This window comes from Bos grunniens, chromosome 12, assembly GCF_055505025.1.
Source record: "Bos grunniens cultivar Pamir isolate PY7600 chromosome 12, Bosgru_T2T1.0, whole genome shotgun sequence".
NCBI classification, from domain to species: domain Eukaryota; kingdom Metazoa; phylum Chordata; class Mammalia; order Artiodactyla; family Bovidae; genus Bos; species Bos grunniens.
Window position 1 is genome coordinate 35789992 of NC_141176.1, and position 22590 is coordinate 35812581.

Consider the following 22590-nt stretch of genomic DNA (forward strand, 5'->3'; position numbering starts at 1 on the left):
GAGGCAGGCCATTTGATTTTACTTATTGTCTAACTTTATGCAAATATACATTGCATATACTGATGGAGGGACAAATGTGGGGATTTTTTTTTTCTGATTATAAAATACAGTGGTTTCTATACATGGGCTAGAATTGTAATAAATCTGTGGGAAGATGGACTACCTACAAACCCATTCATTGAACACTCTTTGTTTCCAAAGTTGCGTTTTTATGACTTGCACATGTTTAAAATAATTTTCCCTTTTGTCTTCCTCAGCTGACTCTGTAAACTACATCAGCTACTGTTCCAAGTGCTATATGCATCTTATCTGTGTATTACTACAGTGTTGCTTGATGTAGTTCAAGGCAGCTGGCCATGTTCAGCTCAATTCTCAGTATGAAAAATCACTGCCTCTTACCTATGTGAAATAACAGAAATTATCTCTAACCTAATTCTACTGGGTTGGTTTTCCTAAGATGTGAAAGGGAAAATTTTAAGTCCCTTAAAAAAAACGAAAATCAAATTAGAATTAGTGGAATTTTTCTATATGGATTTTCTTCTGCTCGTTTGTTTCTTAGGTGTATTCTTAAGATGGACCATCACTGTCCTTGGTACGTATGAAACACAAAGGAGATGACATGAGGTGGGGAAGTGGGAAGGAGGGTATTTATTTAGAGTGATTGATCTCAGTGTTCCTAAATTTTGAAGGTCAATTTAATTACTCATAGATACCCAGACTGATGTAGTTTTATGTTTCTGTTTACATATTTTTCTGTAAAATATATTCTGGTGTTATTAACCCAAAAAATTGTATAAGAATTAACATTGAAATTCCAAATTCTTTCAGAATTAATTTAAAACACACATCCACAATTAAGACACTGCCCCTTTCTTCTCAAATGAACCATTTATAGTTATAATGATTTTATGGTTTTTGATATGTCCTATTTGTTTTCATCATGATTTAAAAAAAAAAAAAAACAAATTTACCACCTTGGCCATTTTTAAGTGTACAAGTTCAGCAGTGTTAAGCATGTTCGCATTGCTTTGCAACCAGTGTCCAGAGCTGTTTCATCTTGCAGAACTGATACTCTGTCCCCATTAAAGAGCTCCCTGCTCCCTTCCCGAAAGTCCCTGGCAGACACCATTCTAGTTTTGTTTCTCTAAGTTTGTCTTGTTTTTACAATGTGATTTTGTTTATTCTTCTAGGGTGAATAACTGTGTGGGATTTTCTAATTACAAATTCTTCCTGCTCTTTTTATTCTACTCTCTGTTATATTGCCTTTTCGTGGCTACAACAGTTTTACAGTACTTCATAAAATTTTGGACGGTAAGTCTTTTTTCTATCTTAAAACATGTATTTAAGATTTTTAAGATGGTATTTCATAAATAATTCCTTCATTCTGTATTATAAGTAGACAATACTTAATTGTACTAGTTAGAATTTATAATGGCTCAGAAGACAAATGGGGTTAAAATTTCCCTTCCTATATACATGTTTATTTGTGAATAAATGAGTATTACACAGAACATAGTTTCTTTTAGTAATTCAGACTGCTTTCAACCATACTGTCTTAACAATGGGCTATCATTTTTAGGGAAGTAGTTCCTTTCTTTGAGTTGATGAGACTTACTGAAGTTTTTACAGTAATAAAATTGAAACTCCCAGCCTCAGATAACCATTAATCTGTTTCCTGTGTCTATAGATATTAATCATTTTCCTGTTGTGAGAGGCAAATGTTTTCCCATTTTAATTGATGTCTTATAACTCCATTTTGTTTTTACTAAATCAGTTTTATATTTTTAAAGTAGTACTTTTTAATTATGATTTCTGGCTTTATTCTAGTCACTGTAAATTTATACAAATATTCATCCAACTTTTCTTCTAGCATTTTTTTTCCCCTTCATATAAGTCTTTGATTTTGAAGGTGGGGGTTATTGTGGTTAAAAGGTGCTTTTGTATTTACTCTTCTTAAAAACCCTATGAAGGTATTTTAAAATGTAGGTTTTATTTTTATTCAGGTGTGGTGAAACTGACAGATCAGGAGGTGATAACCTTTGAAAAGATAGCTTGTTACTCACAGTTCCAAGGGAGGGTTCCCCCAACACTACTCAGGCCCTCATGGGGAAGAACCAGAGTCGCTCAGGAAGTCGAAGGCACGAGGGCCAGAGCCTTCACTAGTGTCCATGGGAGAGGCACAGTGAGGTAGGGTGAGTGCACATAGGGTTAGCTAGTTTGAGTAACCTCAGTGGTCTCTGGGGCTCCAGGCAGTCCCTTGTTTGCTGTGAGTAGGGCTGGGTAGTACTACCCACTGGACTGTGAGAGCCAAGTAACCGGAGGTGTTCTGGAGTGTGGGCTCTGGACCAATTAGTTTGTATATAGTTTGAGAAGTACATTCCTTGCTGTCTCTTTAAGAAACGGATAGCCCTGGGAGAGGCACTCTCTCCCCAGTCAGCTAGAATCCAGATGCTCGAGGCACTGAGGCTGAAGAGAAGAAGAAAATATAGTTAATGCAGAAGGAGCTCTTATTTTTCCAGCTTTCAGAGTTGTAAACTGAGGTTGGAGAAGTTAGGTAAATAAAGTGAAGGTTGAATCAGTGCCAGATGAATGAAGTCCAAATTACAGAATGTTACATTTCTTTATCAGAAACTTCAGCAGTGTTTGCATGTAATGATTTGTTAATGAAAAAGTAAATATTGTCAAACTTTTTAAGATTCATGATGAGTAAGGAAAGACTAATAACTTAAGTCTGCTTTTCTCTTCATTCTTCAACAGTTACTATGTGCCAAGCACATATGTTCTAGGCACTTTGGATATATCAATGTACAAAGCAGACAAAGAATTCTGCCTTTGTAGAACTTACTTTTGAGAAGGACTAAACAAACAGTAACCATAGTAAATAAGGAAATTGTGTTGTATATTGGAAACTAAATGCTATGGGAAAAAAAGTAGATCAGAGTAAAGGACTTAGCAAGTGTGCGGGGCAGGTGGGTATAATGGGCAAGTTACAGTACTAAAAAGATTGATCACGGTAGACCTCAGTAAGAAGATTAGATTTGAGTGAGACTTGAAGGAAGTTAGTGGATATCCAAGAGAAGATTATTTGTGCACCCAACAAATGAGCACCTAAATATATAAAGTAAATATTAACAGAAGTAAAGGGAGAAATAAGAGAGCAAGACAGTAGACAGAAATAAAAGGTGAAAGTAAAGGGGAGAAATAGCAAGATCACAGTAAGGGCCTTTGATCAATGGATGGATCATCTAGACAAAAATGAAATAAAGAAGTATTAGACTTAAATGACGCTTTAGTCCAGAGGGACTTAATGGACAGAGCACTCCATCCACAAGCAGCAGAATACACGTTCTTCTCAAGTGCACGTGGGACATCCTCTGCAATAGGTCACAAAACGTGTCTTGTCATTTTAGGAATATTGAAATGATAGCAAGCATCTTTTCTAACCACAATGGTATGAAACTGGAGATCAATTTTAAGAAAAATAAACTGGAAGATTCACACATATTTAGATTAAACAACATGCAGCTGAACAGCCATTTGGTCAAAGAAGGAATCAAAAACTATTGAGACAAATGAAAATGGAAATACAACATAAAAAAAGTCCTGGGATGCAGCAGAAGCAGTTCTAAGAGGGAACTTCATAGAGATAAACCTATGTTAAGAAGTAAGAAAGGATCTCAAATAACCTAACTTTACGCCTCAAGGAACTAGAAAAAGAACAAAGCTGCAAGTTCATAGAAGGGAGGAAATAACAAAGATCAGAGTGAAAATAAGTGAAATAGAAATTAAATAGGTAACTAAAACTAAGAGCTGGATTTCTTAAAGAATAGAGAGACCTTCAGCTGGTCTCACCAAGAAGAAAAAGAAAGAGGGGACTCGAAAGAGGAGACATTACAGCTGATAAATACAAAGGGTCAAAGGGACTTCTCTGAACAATTATATGCCAAATAATTGGACAACCTGGAAGAAATGGATAAATTCCTAGAAATGGACAACCTATGAAGACCAAATCATGAAGGAAGAGAAAATCTGAACAGACTGATTAATAGTAAAGAGATTGACTAATCAAAACCTCCGAAAGTCCAGGACCTGTGGCTTCACAGGTGAACAGCCTACACTGATCCAACTCACACTCTTTCCGAAAGTAGACAGGAGAACACTTCCAGGCTCATTTTATAAGGTCAATATTATCCTAACACCAAAACCAGATGAGGTCACCACAAGAAAATTGCAGGCCAAAATGCCCATTGAACATAGATTTTTAAAAATCCTCAATAAAATATTAACAAGCCAGATTCAACAATACATTAAAAGGCCCACACACACCCTGATCAAGTAAGATTTATTCCAGGGATGCAAGGACGGCTCAGCATCTGTAGAGCAGTATGTGTGATACACCCCATTAACAAAATGAAGGATAAAAATTATATGATCATCTCAATAGATACAGAAAAAGCATTTGACAAAATTCAACATCCACTTATGGTAAAAACTGTAAACAAAATTAGTATAGCGGGGACGTACCTCAGTTTAATGCCATATATTGACAAGCCTACAGTTGACATCATACTCGGTGGTGAAAAGCTGAAAGCTTTCCTTTCATATCAGGAACTAGACCAGGACACTCACTCTTGCCACTTTTATTCAACGTAGTATGGAAGGTCTTAGCCAGAGCAGTTAGGCAAGAAAAAGAAATGCATCCAGATATGAAAGGAAGAAGTAAAGCTGTGTCTGTGTACAGAGGACATATTATGTTAGAAAATCCTAAAGACTCTACCAAAAAAAGAAACCTGTTAGCTAATAAGCAAATTCACTGAAGTCGTATGATACAAAACCAATGTACAAAAATCAGTTGCATCTCTGTATACTAATAACAAATTTTTAGAAAGAGAAGTTAAGGAAACAGTCCCATTGACAATTGCATCAGAAAGAATAAAATACCTTGGAATACCTTTAACCAAAAAGATGAAAGATCTATACACTGGAAAGTATTAGCCAGTGATGACAACAACTGAAGAAGACCCAAATAAATGGAAAAATAATCTGTGCTCATGGATTGGAAGAATTAATAGTGTTTATTTTTTAATATTATTTAAAATATTAATACTATATATAAATACTACCCAAAGTAATCTGCAAACTCATTGCTATCCCCATTAAAATTCCAGTAACATTTTTCCAGAAGTAGGACAACCCTAAAAGTTGTATGGAACCACAAAAGGCTGCAAATGACAAAAACAGTCTTGAAAAAGAACAAAAGTAGAGGTATTTCGCTTCCTATATTACACATCTGTAGTAATCAAAGCAGTATATTATTGGCATAAGAACAGACACATAGATCAGTGGAACAGAATAAGAGCCCTGAAATCAACCCAAGCATCAATTAATTTATGACAGGGAGCCAAGAATATACAATGGGAAAAAGACAGTCTGTTCAGTAAATGGTGTTGGGAGACCTGTACAGCCACATGTGGAATAATGAAACTGAGCATCAGTCCTCCATCATGGACAAAAGTCAGCTCCTAAAGACTTGAACATGAGAGCTGAAATTGTAAACCTAGAAGACAAAGGGGCGAGCTCCTTGACATCAGCCTTGGCAGTGACTTGTGTGGATTTGACACCAAACATAAAAGCCACAAAAGGAAAGAAAACTCAACAAGTGAGACCACATCAAACTGAAAGCTTCTGTATAGAAAAGGAAACTATCAACAAAATAAAAAGCCTACTGGATGGAAGAAAATATTTGCAAATTATGTATCTGATAAGGGGTAATATCCAAAATGTATAAAGAACTCACAGCTTGATAGCAAGAACAAGACAAAACAGCCAGATTTAAATGGTCAGAGGGTCTGAATAGACCTTTCTCCAATGAAGACATACAGATATTCAACAAATGCAAGAAAAGATGCTTAGGATTACTAATCACCAGGGAGACGCAAGTCAAAACCACAGCAGTGGGATTTCCCTGTGGGTTGCAGTAGCTAAGACTCCACACTTCCAATGCAAGGGGCCCGGGTTTGATCCCTGGTCAGGAAACTAGGTCCCACATTCCTCAGCGAAGAGTTCACATGTCACAACTAAAGATCCTGCGTCCCACAACCAAGCCCTGGCACAGCCAAATAAATAACTGAAAGTATTTTTTAAAAGCAAGGTATCACCTTATACCTGTTAGAATGGCTGTTATCAAAAAGACAAGAAATAACTAGTTTTGACAAAGATTGGGAAAAAGAAGAACCCTTGTGTGTTGGTGGGAATGTAAATTAGTGCAGCTATTATGAAAAATGGTATGAGGAGTCCTCAGAAAATTAAAATTAGAACTGTTGTATCACATGATCCAGAAATTCTGCTTCTGGGAACATATCCAGAGGAAACGAAAACACTGACAAAGATACCTGCACCCCTGTGTCACAGATTATTTACAACAGCCAAGACAGGAAAACACTGAGGTTTACATTGGTGGATGAAGAACTTGTGGTATAAATATGCCGTGGAGGACTTCACTTTTAGTTCAGTGCATAAGAATCCACCTGCCAATGCTGGGGACAGGGGTTCAATCCCTGGCTGAGGAAGATCCCACGTGCTGTGGAGCAGCTAAGCCCTTGTGCCACAACTGCTGAGCCCATGTGCTGCAGCAATTGAATCCCACACATCTAGAGCCTGTGCTCCCCAGCCAGAGAAGCCACCGCAAATGAGAAACCTGTGTACTACAGTGAAAAGTAGCCCCCACTCACTGCAACTAGGAGAAGTCCATGCACAGCAGCAAGGAGCCAGCACAATCAAGAATAAACAAAATTTTTAAAATGTGCAGTGGAATATTCTTCTACCATAAAACAAGGAAGTCTTGCCATTTATGACAACTCAGATGGACCTTGAGGGTGTTATATTAATTGAATCAAGTCAGAGAAAAACAAATACCGTATTATCTAACTTATACGTGCAATTAAAAAAAAGCCTCATAGACAAAAAGAACATTTTGGTGGTTGTCAGAAGTATGGGGTAGAGGATGGGTAAAATGGGTGAGGGTGGTCAAAATAAGTCTGGAGATGTAATGTCCAACATGGTGACTGTAGTTAATAAGTATATTTGAAAGTCTTTAAGAGTTAGAGTTGGAAAGATCTCATCAGAAGAAAAAAGATTCTGTGACTGTGTGGTGTTGGACGTCAGCTAGACTTCTGCAGTTATAGATGTGTATGGAATCGTTATGTTGAGCTCCTGAAACTAATGGAATGTCATGTTAGGCCTCAGTAAGAAGGTAATAGTTGACAAAGATATGACAGAACTTAATGGATATCTGAGAGAAGAACATCTCAAACAGAGGAAGCATGTATACTTTAGAGTCAAGGCCCAAGAGGAGGAGCCAGTGCCAGGAGGCTCGTCTTGTGAGGCTGAGCCAGAGGGAGGCTGGTGCAGCCTAGGAGGAGGCCCGAGGGGAAAGGGCCTTCAGGGGTGTTGCCAGGGTCAGAGTGGGGAGCAGAGGGATGAGGCCATCTGACTTCCTCAGGGCCCCTCTGGTTGCTGTGCAGGAACTAGACCACATGGTAGGTGAGGGCACCTTTCCCAAGGCTACTGCCCACCAGTGAGGTGGGACAGAAGGAACCATGTCTGGTTTTCAGAAACCATTCATCAGAAGTTTTTTAAAAAGCTATGTGCTAAGCAAAATTAATTTTATTCTTTCCTGGATACAAATCTATTTTAAAAATTTCGTGGAAGGGTATGTAAAGTGTACCCTAAATGTGCTTGGAGAGCGGAATGTCCTTGTCTTTTGTGTTTTCTTGAGAAAATGTCATCAATGACATTTAAAGAGCAACAACTTGGTGACCCTTTGAGACTTGAAAGGTTTACACAATAGTGCGCAGGATAATTTTGTGTAAAAAGTGGTTTCTTAATACACTGTCTCTATTTGTACAAGCTTTGCCGCAGGAAATCTACAGAGAGTTGTCCAAAGGTAAAATACATTATTGCCATGACATTCTTGCCATCTTTTTTTGTGACATTTATAGTGAATATGTGTAATACTCATTTGCTTCTCAAGATGGGGGAGATAGAAGAATCACTTGTATTTAAAAGGAGTTGTGTTTCCTCTATAAGACAAGAAGAAAAGATGGGTGTCAGAAATAGCTAACGCTAAAAACCTACCACTTAGCCTGGCTTCCCTGGTGGCTCAGATGGTAAAGAATCTGCCTGCAGTGCAAGTGATGTGGGTTTGATTACTGGGTTAGGAAGATCTCCTGGAGAAAGGAGTGGCAACCCACTCCAGTATTCTTGGCTAGAGAATTCCATGGACAGAGGAGGCTGGCGGGCTACAGTCCATGAGCTCACGAAGAGTCAGACACGACTAAGCAGCTAACATTTTGACTTCACTAGCCTATGAACAGTGTTTAAGTCAAGCAGGAGCAGCTCGTGTTCTTTGAGGCTGTGGTTGGCCTGTTCTGTGAGAGTGACTGCCCAAGGCGTCGTCTTCTCCCCTTGCTAGATCCCCACTTCTAGGTGAACATGTGCTTCCGTTGAGATGAATATGACCATTGGGATAGGTAACGGAGTTGCTGTTTTCATTCACTAGTACCTTGTGGCAAATTTATATACCAGAATTGGGAATTACCAGGAAAGGCTCTGTAGGAATGCGCAGGTAGGCATGGAAGCAGCTCCAGGGAAGCCTGTTCCTAGTATGTTTATTCCAAGAACAGAGACTAGGGAAGTCCAACGAGAGCTTTATCACAGCTAGCTTCTGGTTAGCAGCATACATAACTACCACAAGCAAATATTTTAGCTTAGATGGAGAAAACCCTCATGTATCCTAGATTTGGGGGCAAGCTTAAATATATGTATAAACTGTAAAAGAAAAATGTTGAGTAAAACGTTCATCTTTTTATTACTGAAAGTGTTGCTAAAATTTAAGAGCAGTTTTTAAAGTGACTCTTCCTGACATGTAAGCAAGCCCCTTTGGTAATACCAGCTCTCTGCTTTGGGACATGTTGCTTTTGGATGTATTATCTAATTTATTTTATTACTTCTCATACCTGGCTTTTTTTTTTTTTTTTGGGTGAATTCAACAGTCATTAAAAAGAATCAATAAGATTATATTTTAGAGGTTGACTATTCTCGAAAGTAATTCGTCTCTTCTCTTTCCTCAGAATGAACTCACAGATACACGTGCAAAATTCCACGTACTTTTTCTTTTCTTTGTGTCTACGATGTTCTTCATCAGCGTATTGTCACTTCTCAGCTACCACTGCTGGCTAGTTGGAAAAAACAGAACAACCATAGGTAAGTAGGTTACATAAGTTATAATTATTTAGGAATCCCAAAACTTTAGAACTGTGCCATAAGCCACACAGTAGGAAGTTCATACATAATGAATGAGTGAAGTTGCAAGAGATAGAATATATATATATATATAAGGTATATTGAACATACTTCAGTAGATTTTATAAAGGTGATGAAGTATTCAGAGGTTATGTGTTTTCCCAGAAAAGTTTTAGAAACTCATTTTTAAGTGTTACAAATATAGTATTTATTTTAAATTATATTTATAGTTTTTGATATCAAAGACATAAAGAAAAAAAAATTGGTACTTTTCTTCCATCTTATAATTTTCAAATAAGTTAACTCTTCTTTTTTAAATATACCCAAACAGAATCATTCCGTGCACCCATGTTTTCATATGGAACTGATGGAAATGGTTTCTCACTTGGATGCAGTAAAAACTGGAGACAAGTCTTTGGCGATGAAAAGAAATATTGGCTGCTTCCAGTATTTTCAAGGTAGCTTCTAAAATGCGTGTCTCAGATATTATGGAATCTATGACAGTCTCTCTCTGGTTACATGTCTTAGGATTCAGAAAATCCAGTATATTATGACATTATGAGCCTTGAGAATGAAAACTCAGAATATCTTGATTACATAAGTATTTTGTTTTTCATATTTCTTTATGGATAAAGGAGAGTTTGGGCATATATTTTAGTGAGAATTAGGGGGAAAAAAAGATGATTCATAGAAAATAATAATCACTCCATATCCTTCAAAATGAAAATAAGTTTTTGAAGTAAAGAATCATAAGAATGTATTAGCCATATCTTCAGAGATTTTTCCAGTTCAGTTCAGTCGCTCAGTCGTGTCCGACTCTTTGCGACTCCATGAATTGCAGCACGCCAGGCCTCCCTGTCCATCACCAACTCCTGGAATTCACTCAAACTCACGTCCATCAAGTCAGTGATGCCATCCAGCCATCTCATCCTCTGTCGTCCCCTTCTCCTCCTGCCCCCAATCCCTCCCAGCATCAGAGTCTTTTCCAATGAGTCAGCTCTTCGCATGAGGTGGCCAAAGTACTGGAGTTTCAGCTTTAGCATCATTCCTTCCAGGTTATATGATATGTTGTATCTTAAATCAAAGAAGACCCAACACATAATGCAGTTTTTACCTCAAATTTAAATGAGAATATGTGCTCAAAATGATTCATAATTTCCTTTTCTCCCAAATTTTCAGCCATCCTATGCCATCCATATACAAAAGTCATTATAAAAAAGGAAAAAGTATTTGAAATTCAAGTACCATATTTATAAGTGCTGTGGGTTCCTTTTTCTTTTTTCCCTTAATTAACCGTATTGCTTGAAATTGACATTTATTGACATTATGAAATTGACATTATGAAATAAGCAATTATTTGCTTGAAAATGACATATTTGCCTTCTTTTTCTTTTTTGCCACACTATGTGGAATCTTAATTCCCTGATCAGGGACTGAACCTGGGCCCTGGCCGTGGAAGTACAGAGTCCTAACCATTAGACTCCCAGGGAATTCCAAATTGCCTTCATTTTTGAAAGGCATTTTTGCTTCGTATAGAATTGTAGATATTGCTTGCATTTTTTCTGATGAGAAGTTTGTGGATATTATCTTTTTTCTATTTGTGTAATATGACTTTTTTCTCTGCCTATGTTTAAGATTTTGTTTACCTCTAGTTTCATACAATTTGTTTATCAGTAGTTTCATGCAAATAATGTCATTTTCTTCATGATTCTTGTGTTTAGGATTGTTGAGCTTCTTGGTTCTGTAACTTAAACTTCCATCAAATTTGGAAAAATACCTTTAACCACTGTTTCTTCAAGTATTTCTTCTGCCACCCCCTTCCCACATCACTGCAGGGGCTTCAGCTGCATGTCTGCGGCCAGCTGGGGTCTCTGCCTCAGCTCACTGGTGGGCAGCTCACTTCTCGTTCAGTCTTCTTCCTGTATTTCACCTTGAAGTGCACCAGTCTCTTCTGTGTGTTTTATCTATTTTCTCTCATATTCAGGTTTTTCCACTCTGACAGACTTATTTTTTAAGGTTATTTTCTCCTAAACAGAAATTTCAGTGTTGGCAGTTGGTTTTTTTGGCTCGTGTGTTTTTTTTTTCTCTTCTTTAAAGATGTTGTTCCTTTATCCTCTGGCTTATGCTGTTTGTGTCAGTAAATCAGCCTCCCTCTTATTAATACCTTTATTCTACTGTTTGTACAGCCACACCTCAGTGATAGTGCAGGTTTGGTTCCCAGCCCCCACATAAAGCAAGTATCACAATAAAGTGAGTCATATGAATTTTTTGGTTTCCCAGTGCATATAAAAGCAATATTTACACTAACTATAGACTGTTAAGTGTTTGATAACATTATGTCTTTTTTAAAAAAGGACAATGTACACACTTTGATTTAAAAATATTTTATTGCTAAACACTGCTAATCATTATCTAAGCCTTCAGCAAGTCATGATCTTTTTGCTAATGGAGGGTTTGAAATATTCCAAGAATCACCAAAATGTGACACAGAGATGCAAAGTGAGCAAATGCTGTTGCAAAAAATGGCACTGGAAGACTTGCTCAGTGCAGGGTTGCCTCAAGCCTTTAATTTATAAAAATCACAGTATCTGCCAAGAGCAGAATGAAGCACAATAAAATGAGGTGTGCCTGTAAATTACTCTGTCTCTCTCCCCCTCTGGCTCCTTAAGATTCTGTCTGAATCACTGGTTACAAGTGGTTTGCTTATTATGTTCTTCTGTATGCTTTTCCCTATGTTTATCCTCTTTGGAGTTCATTAGGCTTCTTGGATCTATAAATTTTTAAGTTTTCATCAAGTCTGAGTAATTTTGATATAATTTTCTATTGTTTTTGCTGCCTGCTTCCCTCTTCCTGTGCCCTCCCCCCACTAGCTTTTCAGGTTCTTCTTAAACATTCCTCGAGACCCACTGGTTGTTGCTGTTGTCCCTCTTTCCTCTTCCATCTCTCTTCTTTCTTTGCTTCAGGTTGGATAGTTTCTACTATCACATGTCTGTGAGTTCACTGATCTTTTCTTCTGTAATGTCTACTGTTAAACTCATCTAGTGAGGTTTTTTATTTCAGATTTTAGATATATATATATTTCAGCTTCAGAAGTTCGATTTGGTTCTTTCTTCATATCTTACATTTCTCTTCATTTAAGTCTATGTTTCAGATTTTCATGGTCATTTCTAAACCTTTTCTGTTGACTTTTTTTTAATGCTAGTAATTTTTGACTGGATGGTGGACATTTCGAATTCTGAGTATTTAAAATTTGTCCTTTAAAGAATGTTGGATTTTGTTTTGGCAGACTGTTAAGTTACTTGAGTTTCAGCTGAGTCCTCCTGAGGCTTGTTTTAACCTTTGCTAGGTTGGTGTAGAATAGTGTTTTCTCTCAGGCAAGTTAATCCTACAACAGAGGTGAGAGCCCACTGGGGTCCCCGCCAGATCCTGGTGTTCAGTGCGGTCTCTCTGCTCTGGCACGTCAGCGTGGACACTGGCAGTGCGCTGCGGCTCCAGTGTGCAGTTGCTCTTTTCCCAGATTCACACGCGTGGCTGAGAATTCATCTCAAAGCTCAAGTAGATCCCTGTGCAGATTCATGGAGCCCTTTATCTGCACATCTTCCTCTTGCTCAGCTCTGTCCCCTCAGCTCAGTGAGACCACCTTGCCCTGTTTGCCAACACAACCCCTCCGCACCCCTACCCACTGGTGCTCAGGCTCTGGCAGAAACTGCGACTCCTTGGCTGGCTTCACTTCTCTTAGACACCACAGTTCTGTGTGGCCTGTTAGGAAAACAGTTGTCTGTCAGCTGTTTGAAAGCAGGTCAAATCTTCCCATTAATCCATCTTGGCTGGAAGTGGAACTCCCTACTGGACACAGTTTTGATGTTTTAAGAATGTGGAAATGAGGCATAGCTGTACTTTTTTAGATTTTCTTTTCTTTTATTCAGTGATATATCCCTAACATTTAAAATGTTACTTAGACCATCCAATAAATATTTGTTTAATGAATGTTGTTGAATGAATGAATATATGGAATTTACATCTTGAATTTTAATTTGAGCATCTGTGATATCTTAAATGATTGTAACAGGCAAGTCAGTTATCCAGATGTTTGAATCTATTGTTTAAGTTATCATAACTTTACATCATCATAATTTTAATAGTCATAGAAGATATTGTTTTTAATTGCATGTAAATTATAAAAGAAAGACTTCCTCAGTGAAGTCTAATAACCCTCTGAATTAGAAATCTTAGAAATTATTCTCTGAAATGACAAGTTACAGTAATCTCTTTATACCATGCTTCTGAAAAATAGGTGTTAAATTTGACCACTTTGATTTAACTTGACATGATTAAATTATCACTGGTATTTTTCATTATTGCAGCCAGGGTGACGGCTGCAGTTTTCCGACTCGCCTTGTGGGGACGGATCCAGAGCAAGCTTCTGTCTCAAACCAAAGTGAAAGTGCCAGAAGGTGTGCTTCTTGTTGTTAAGTTTTTCAGAATTCATTGTAAAGCAATCTGTGTGTGTGTGTGTGTTACACTTAGATAAATACAGTAGGAATGTGGCAAGCCGGCAGAGACAGGAAAGATAAATTCTGTTCAGGTTTTTAACTGAGGGTCAATGTATGCATACAGCTGATATGTTTAGGGTAACCATTCAAACTGGAACACTTTGAGAGTAAGAAAATGAATGCCTGCTGTTAGTAGTTGGGCCAAGACAGGCTCGTGTCACTGGAAGTGTCTGGGCAGAGAAGGAATCACAGCTCCCCCACCTGTGCTACGTCTTCCTGGAAACAGAGACTCTTTTGAGATTTGATTATGTGGTTTCTATCAGTTACATTTTCAAAGAAGTTAGTCATTGTTCTATTCTCCATTTTATTTTGATAAACAGATTTTAACTGGACTGTGAAAATAATATGAATGAGGACTCAAAAATACAAATACAAAATTTTTTCTTATTCATCTTAGAGGAAATTTTCTCAAGAGTTTGTATGGCAAGCACACTGATTCATAAATTCAGAGAAATAGTTCATTTTAGATTAAAGAAGATAGAGGTACCTCTGTCAAAGTGAAACACTTGAAATGTATTTACTCCAGAAATAAACTGTGGGGGATAAGGGGTCATTGATTACTTTTGTTAAAACATGGGCCTTAGAACCTAGAACCTAAGGCCTTGGTACCTCACAGCTCTAACAGTTACTGTGGGCCTGTGGGCCTTAGACAAGTTAGTCTGAGCCTCAGCTGCCAGCTCTGTGAAAGGAGGATTCATCCTATTTCCAGGGTTGTTGTGAAGCTGGCGATTATGAAAGCACCTAGCACAGTGTCTGGCCCATAGTGCATACCCCAAAATATTAGTTCCCTTTTCTTCCTTCTTGTGTTCCTCCACCCCTTCCCTCCCTGGATCTCGTAGCTAGAAAAATAAGTCTGCACTGAATCACTGAATCATTTTTCCCCCTTAGATCTATACTGCAGAGGTAGAAAGCAGAAAACTTGGGAAATGACAGGTAATTTTTTGTCCTGGCCACAGACCTAGATCCTCACCTGTTCTGTGCTACCTTACAGCTCTTGATTAACATTAACATGTTAAACACATTTCAGATTGGCCTCTGAAGCTGTTTTTCTTTTGCCTAATTGTTTTCATTGGCAGTGCTGAGTACAGATTCTTGGGTCTAGGGAGCCATTTAATTGGGGGTTGGGGGCATATTTTTCTTTTGAAGATGGAATTTTTTCAGAGTGCTGAGATCTCATGCGTTGCCCTTACGTATTTAGGAAAAGGAATACTAATTTGCTGCTTATTAATTAAATACCCTTAATCGAGCATTAAACTCTTTACTGAATGATTTGCTCTTCTTTCAGTATTGGCTCAAATCAGCCCTTTCCTATCAAACCGCTTAGTGAATCAAAAAACCGCCTGTTGGACAGTGACCCTCAGTGGCTGGAGAGTGGATCTGAAGAAGGTGTTGGCGGATCAGGTAATATTTGTCATCTGAAAACATTACTTCATCTGCTTAAAATTAAAACCACCAGACTTAATAAATGTGGAAAAAGCAAAATACACTATGTGATATTTTAAAATACTAAAATATTTGAAACTTTTTAATAAAATGTCTACTTTGTAGGCTGTTAGTGTTGACTTGGAGCTTTCACGGAAGCGAGGGTTCAGTGAGAAGTGTAGTGACTGCTGCTGTGTTTTTGGTTCACAGTTTTTTGTTTTTCTTTGTTGTTATCCAGCCATGTATTTCATCACCTCAGATGTAGAAAGTTGTTTAGGCACAGTATTCTGGATAATGTTTAAACAAGGTTATTCTTTAGGGTCATAGTTTTTGCTTATTTGAAAATATTTTTTTTTTAAGTCTTTATTGAACTCGTTACAACTTTGCTTCTGTTTTGTTTTGGTTTTTTGGCCACAAGGCATGTGGAATTTTAGCCCCCGACCAGAGATCTAACCCACACCCCCTGCGTTGGGAGGTGAAGTCTTTAACCACTGGACCACGAGGGAAGTCCCCGAAAAGATAATAATTTTGGAATGCCTTGTACTCTTTGGCTGTCTTTTCTTAGTATAAAAAGAGTGCACTGAGTATATTTTAACCTTTTAGTGATGACTCTTAATCATTTCGTGAATTTGTGGATACGTTCTAGAACAGTGGGTAAGATGGAAGTGGGATTTTGAGTCAGGCCTGGGTTTATAATAGGTAGTCTGACCATTTACTAGCTTTATACATATCTGTGGTTCTTAATAACACTAGTAATAATATTCTCCTGGCACTATAGGAAAATGGACATTCAGATCCATTTGTAACTAACAATCAATTTGTAACTAACTGTAGGAAAGAGCCTTGAAAACTTCTTGTCAGAATTTCTGACTTCTTGTTGATTTGGCTTTAAGCAGCATTTAAATTCTCTTAACATCATTAAGGCCTTCATCCAGGTTATTTGCCCCTCAGTATGAAGTCAAGGGAAAATCAGGTTTTTGGACTTGAAATGACTGCTGCTAAACATCTTTAGAGCCAGTGGACATTTTCACCTAGTGTGAAAACCAGACTTGCAGATCTTAGCACTGCTTTCCTTCCTTCTGGGTTCTAACAGCAGACAGATGGTTGGCACCAGAAGCCTATTTAGTGCTTACGTAAGACTTGCTTTTACTGTGATCATCAATTTTACCATTTAGTTAGGAACCTAATACTTCTTTTTCTATCATGTCATATATAATTATGTGCTTACAGGGACAAATAACCATGTAACAGTGGCAATAGAAAACTGAGTACCACTTGTTCATAACTAACCAATTGAATAAGAGCAAGGTAAGACAGTATAAAGGTAATTTCTCCAAAAATCGCCCTTTATTTGCATGTCATACTCTCAAAAGAGTCTGTAGTTGAGTCTTTCTCATTCTTTCCATTATGGTATCAAATAGCTCAGGACAGATTGAAAGGTCACAGCTGCCTACCTCCCGGTTTTCTTCCCTTTCCTAGTGCAGTCTTACTGAATATTTATTGGTAGATTAATGAAGAAATGAATAAAAATTGTTTAGGATTGGTATATAGACAACTAACCTTTTCAGTAAATGGTACCTTATTAATTTATTTAAGGGGAAAAGGTGACTTTTGCCCAGTGCTGAAGAAATTTGATCCAGAGAAGAGTGACTAAGACTTAAGAGGTTCATTGATGTTGTTTACCTGGTAAAAGATGCAGCAGAAAGCAGTTCTCTGTAGCTAAGTACCCAGGCCAGTGATGCTGCCTCTGTGCCCAGCAGCAGTAGCCAGAACAGGTTTACTTAAATAGGACTAGGAGCCCTTGTGAGGGCAGTGCTGACACTGACCCGCAGGGACACTGAGCTCTCGAGAAGACAGCTGTGCACGTGTCAGTGGAAGCTGAGCTCACTGGCTCAGAAGCATCATGTGCAGCTGTTAGGTTTTTTAAAACCTGCGTGTGGTGTTTATTGGTTACCTGTCGCTGCCTAACAAAGTATACACACTTAGCTATGTAAGACAACACACCTTTATTACCCCAGTTGTCCTGTTCTCATCTGTAATCTCATCTGGGACATCTGCTGCTTCATGGGTGTTTGTCACTAGCATTCAGTTCCTTACAAGGACCTGGAGCCCATGTGCACATCACCAGCCCTTGTCGGGGCTCCCAGCAGGCAGGGGGCAGCCCAAGCCACACGCGATAATGACATGTCACCGGCAGCTCCGGGGAGAGCTGGTCCTCCTCAGACAGGACTCCCGGTCCTGGCTCTGCACTCTTCTGCGTATAGGTGGAATGATGGCTGATGCTCCTATTTAAGAATCCTCACTGAAATTCCTGGTGGCTCAGATGGTAAAGCGTCTGCCTGCAATGCGGAAGACTCCGGTTCGATCCCTGGGTCGGGAAGATCCCCCTGGAGAAGGAAATGGCAACCCACTCCAGTACTCTTGCCTGGAAAATTCCATGGACGGAGGAGCCTAGTAGGCTACAATCCATGGGGTCGAAAAGAGTCGGACATGACTGAGCAACTTCACTTTCACTGAAATTCCCACAGCCAGCCAGTAGCAATCTCCTCAGCTTAGGCCCGGGTTAACAGTAAGGGAAAAGTCTAAGCCTCAGCCTCTATTAAAATGCTCATGTGATGGCTTCAGGGAGACAGAGTGAGAGATCTGGCCCTTGTCTTCAGCTTCTAAAAACCTTTATTATTAAGAGCATATTAGCAGAATTAAAGTATTTACTTTATTATATTAGCAGCTTTATACCTTAGCCCAGAGAACTGTTTAATCAATCTTATTTTTAAAAATATAAAATCAAGTTTTAATAATTCAATTCTCTGGTTTTGTAGGTTTATAAAAACATATTGTGGACTGATATTTTCTGTTTTATTTGCAAGAAAATGATCAATGGGATGAAATAATTGAAGTATAAACGAAGATATATTTTTTAAAAAAGGAAACCTTTGTACAGATTGCTGGATCCACAGAAGCACTGCTCCAGAGTGGGAAGATGCCTTAATCTTAAATGAGCCCATTTGTTCAGCATTGACTCACAGCTACAAAAGAGACTTCATTTTCCTTTGGAAGTAACATTTTCTCGTAATAACATGAGATGCCATAATATGAGCTATCAGGTCACATGTTAACATGACATATGCATTTTTTTGATACCTGGGTTACATTATTAGAGTTGTTTCTTAGTACCCATATAAATTTTCACTCTAGAAACACAAGCTAAAAACTTAAGTATATCTAGGTCAGGATGGTGGCTGAAAATGAATAATAATATGCAAATTACTGCTGCTTGTACTGTGTAAGAAAGAAATTAACTGCTTTCTTAAAAAAAGATTGGTGTTTGCTAATTTATAGTTAACTGTTTTATACTTTTCAACATTTTTAACAAAGATTTTTTTATTGTTGGCTATAAATTAACACTCAGAAGGATTTAGATACCTAAATATAATCATTTGGAGCACATTTGTATAATTCATTGAAGGCTTAGTTCTAAGCATTAATTAAACCATGTGTAGTTTTGTGCCCAAGGCTTAAAGAAAATTTGGCAGTGTAAGAAATTTTTCATTTGTGTTTGCTTTTAATGCACTTTTTTGTTGAACTTTCATGGGTATTTATACGGGTAGGGAAACAAAGGTTACATGTGCTATAGAAATACTGGACACAGTAGGATTGAGTTGAAGTGACTAGAAGAAAAAAGAGAATCTATAAGTAAGCTGTTAAAATATGTTTTCAGTGTTACCTGCTGTTGACTTTCAAATTTCAAGTAAAGACTGATGTTTGCTTTGAAACTTTTTACATTAATCCCGTAACAGCTTAGACAGCAACTTAAAATGCATTTGAACGGAGGGTAAAACTGTTCAGTGTAACAGTTAACCCTAGCCACTGTCAAGAAACAAATTCTCACCTGAGCAGTCATTCAAAACTTCCATTCTCTAAGAGGTGGATTTCACTTTTATATGCAGGATTTTAAATCTGACTTCCTAACAGCAACCCCTTTCTGCCTAGACGCTTATCCCCTTTTCCTTTTGAAGTCTAATCTACGTGACAGAAATTGCTGCATTAACTCTAAAGATTAGAATCCGTATCCTATAAGGAGGAACAATGTACTGATGGTACTCCTGTTTATACTGTTCAGTCAAAACGGATTGATTGCTGCTGGAAGTGGGTAGATTTTAACCAGCATCTATAAATATCCCAGTTCGTTTTCTCATCTGTAAAATGGGAGTGGGGGAAGGTCTGTTATAAATGATTTGGATGGGACAACCTTTAACATTCTTCGATTTCTAATTCTGCACAATACCTTACTTTACGTTTGTCCCACAAATATTTTTGGATGTCAAACAGTATACTAGGGATAGCTCTATAATTTCCTAATGTAGCATAAATCTTGTAGCCATCTATTGCAGGTTTACAGTTTACAGGATTTGTCTAACTTCATAGGCTATATTACTAGATTTTAAAAGGAAGTAATTTTTTTCCCCTTCGAACTAGAGGAATGAGTTAGCTTTGAAAATACAATTTGGAATACTATAATACGGCTTCTACCTTTATTTCAACATGGTAGTCTTAATAATCTTGATTCTAGAAAATGTTTATGAGAGTTAAGGGGTATCAGTTTCCAACCAGAAACATCACTTTTAGTCTGGCAGTTGCCTATTATAAGGAAATGGTAAATGTTTAAATGTATATGCCTGCTTTCAGAAATGTCCTCCTGGTACTTCTTATGGACATTTCTATATTCAAGTCAAAAGATTTGCATGCACCTGATTAACAACTGAGGAAACTTAATTTTCCCCTTAACCTATCTCAGTGCTTTTTGGTCTTTTTGAGTTCTTTCAATTTCTGTCATTTAACATCATCTTTTTTAATAACATAGTATGCACCTTTTCAGAAATTTTCAGCTAAAGCCTTTGTTACCTTTGGTTTAATTAATTTATGGCCAGTGTCTGCCATGTTTTAAATAATAATTGACCAAGTTTATTCATACATGTTAATGACTATTCAGCAAGGGCCTGCAGTGGGATGGGAACCAAGGAAAGGCTGTCTCCTTGGTATTTCAGCTGCTACAGATCAGTGCTGCCAACCTTTGGGGTGAAATGGTCAAAATGAAGCCCTGTCAAAATTTACTAGTACGATCTTTGTTGCTTCAAGCACTTGAACAGTTGTGATATTTAAGGAAAGGAAAGTTGAATTTCAGGTCTTGCCATTGCCATTAAAAACAAATTAAGACAGGAAACTTGGTTTTACCTGGGTACAAACTGACTTGAATATTCAGTACCTGAGACATCTGACCACTGTCACTGTGCCAAACCAAAGAGCAGCTGCAGCTTAGTGGTCACTAAACTTGCACCGCTTACAAAAGCAGTTTCATCTTTGCATGTGGAAGTTTTTTTTTTAATTGTTTTACATATTTAGTGGTTATGACCCAGTGTGTCCTAAGTTAATTGAACTTAGCTTAAATCAAATATGCAATGTTTACTTGAATTTTATTTCTGTTGAAAGCAGATTTTGACTGTTTGTCCCATTGCTTAAATTACAGATTTTCAGTTATGTGAGATTTCCCTTCCATCATCTTTAAAGCAGATGCGTATAAGGGCTTAGTGTTAGGATCTGCGTATTTGCAGCGCTGAAGACAAATGACTTACAAATATGTTTTGCTTACATGTTGTTCTAGGACTAGCACTGCTATCAATGCAAAGTATTTTTAACTAACCTGTTGAGAAATTAACCATATTTTTGCATTTCAGCCAAAATAAAGACCATATTTAATATTCTGATACAGCTAATATGTAAACCTGAAATCATGTTTCATATGATCTGAACTGTATTTTCCAATTTAAATTTAAAATGCAATATAGATTCAGAAAGGTCCATATTTTTCTAACGACTTCACTTTATATTTTGTTGAGTTGCATAAAGCAGCAAGGAACTGTATTTGTATTAAAAGCTTCAGAAAGTGATTAGTTGAGTTTATCATATTTGTACGATTGCAGATGAGTCTATGCCCATAAGATGGACACTATTTTAAGGTGATCTTTAATGTTTTTATATAAAAGAATTTGGAATACAGTTTGTTTTTACTTATCAAGTCCCATAAGTCTTGTATTTGTTTCTCATGAGTGTAACCCTGGACCATGACTTTGATATCTTTGCTTTTTTGTCTTTGGGTGGCCTAACCTACATTAACGTGAAGGTTGAACATTTTAAAACTTTTCTCCCGAAATCATGATGATGATTTACTTTATTAATAAATAAAGTCCTGTATTTGAACAGTTGTTGTTATTGTTATAAACTGGTATTTACAAAGTGAAAGAATAGCTATGATTTTTGCCATCTTGAAAATCAGGTAACATACAGTGTTGAGTTAGAAATAAGAATCTACTAATTTTCTACTATTATTTTCTAAATAATCTAATAACCACAAGTATTACTTGACTGTGACAACACTGTAGCTTACCTAGGCCAAAGATACAGATGGGTTTATCAAAAAAGCTTTAATTCAGCTTTTACTAAACGTAATTTTCAGTTGTCCACTTTTAGAGGTAAATCTCAGCAGAAAACGTTATTTCCTTGAGTCTGTTTAACTGAAAAAGCTCGTTTTTTCCATTTGCGTTTAGTCAATTATTGTTGACAGAAGGTACGGCTGCGTGATCAAACCCCAACAAGAATCTCGCACTGACGCCCAAAAAGCACAGTTGGTAGCTTTATTGCGGCTTCGTACAAATGACGTTTGTGTCGCTTGTGACGCAGGCCATGCCTGCACCGTCCCTTAGGGACGGACGAGCCCCGCCTGCGGGCAGTGGAGCGTGCGGGGCCGGGGGCCGGCGGGGCTCACGGTCAGGACCACTTCCTGGTGACGTTGAGGTGGTCGAGTTGGTTCTCCAGCCGACGGTGCGCGGGGAACTTGGCGGCCTGCGCCGCCTTGAGCGCCTCGAAGGCGGCCGCCCTGCGGGCCGCCGCGTGGCCGCGCTCCTGCTCGGCCGTAAGGAAGGGCCGGCTCAGCCAGTAGTGGTTCTCCGCTTCTATCTCCAGGCGACGGATCATGTTCTGCTTCGCCAGTGCCGACACGGTCCGCGGCCGCCGGTGCTTCCCGATCCACTGCCGGCCGGGAATGCGGCCGCGGCACAGGAGCGCGGTCAGGAACATGGCGCCTGCCGAGGGAAAGAGAAGAGATGACTGCGCGATGGATGCGGGAAAAGGGAGAGGGGAGCTCCGCCGCCTCCCGCAGGCCACCTCACGCCGCGCCGCCCCACTCACTCGCCGTGCGTTCGGGGCGCTCTCCGCACCACGGGGAACGACGCCGGAAGTGGGATGCCGGAAGATCCCA

The 22590-nt window shown here is 38.4% G+C and overlaps 2 protein-coding genes across 13 annotated transcripts in view; one reads left to right on the forward strand and one right to left on the reverse strand.

Moving 5' to 3' along the window:
• ZDHHC20 (zDHHC palmitoyltransferase 20) overlaps positions 1 to 21533 on the forward strand; it is a 60243-nt gene extending 38710 nt beyond the window's left edge. For 2 of the 11 annotated variants that reach the window (XM_086329749.1, XM_086329741.1), the window contains 8 exons: positions 560 to 592; positions 1191 to 1311; positions 9132 to 9264; positions 9635 to 9761; positions 13668 to 13757; positions 15142 to 15257; positions 16509 to 16586; positions 18098 to 21533. In XM_086329749.1, the coding sequence (XP_086185875.1) occupies positions 560 to 592; positions 1191 to 1311; positions 9132 to 9264; positions 9635 to 9761; positions 13668 to 13757; positions 15142 to 15257; positions 16509 to 16546 (658 nt within the window). In that variant the 3' untranslated portion in view covers positions 16547 to 16586; positions 18098 to 21533. The remainder of the gene's footprint in view (positions 1 to 559; positions 593 to 1190; positions 1312 to 9131; positions 9265 to 9634; positions 9762 to 13667; positions 13758 to 15141; positions 15258 to 16508; positions 16587 to 18097) is intronic. The other 9 variants (XM_086329750.1, XM_086329742.1, XM_086329752.1 and 6 more) reach the window with 6 other exon arrangements.
• A 420-nt stretch (positions 21534 to 21953) lies between these two features.
• Positions 21954 to 22571, reverse strand: MRPL57 (mitochondrial ribosomal protein L57). Of its 2 annotated transcripts, none has more exons than XM_086329755.1 (2): positions 22521 to 22571; positions 21954 to 22414 (listed from the first exon to the last, which is right to left on the reverse strand). In XM_086329755.1, the coding sequence occupies exon 2, from the start codon at positions 22407 to 22409 to the stop codon at positions 22101 to 22103; it is 309 nt and encodes a 102-aa protein (XP_086185881.1). In that variant the 5' UTR covers positions 22410 to 22414; positions 22521 to 22571; the 3' UTR covers positions 21954 to 22100. The 2 variants fall into 2 exon arrangements, with proteins under 2 accessions (XP_086185881.1, XP_086185882.1); XM_086329756.1 differs by having other exon boundaries at positions 21954 to 22439.
• Positions 22572 to 22590: the final 19 nt, after the last annotated feature.

Excerpts from the sequence above, each read along its gene's own strand:
- MRPL57 (XM_086329755.1), bottom strand. The coding sequence starts at position 22,409 with ATGTTCCTGACCGCGCTCCTGTGCCGCGGCCGCATTCCCGGCCGGCAG.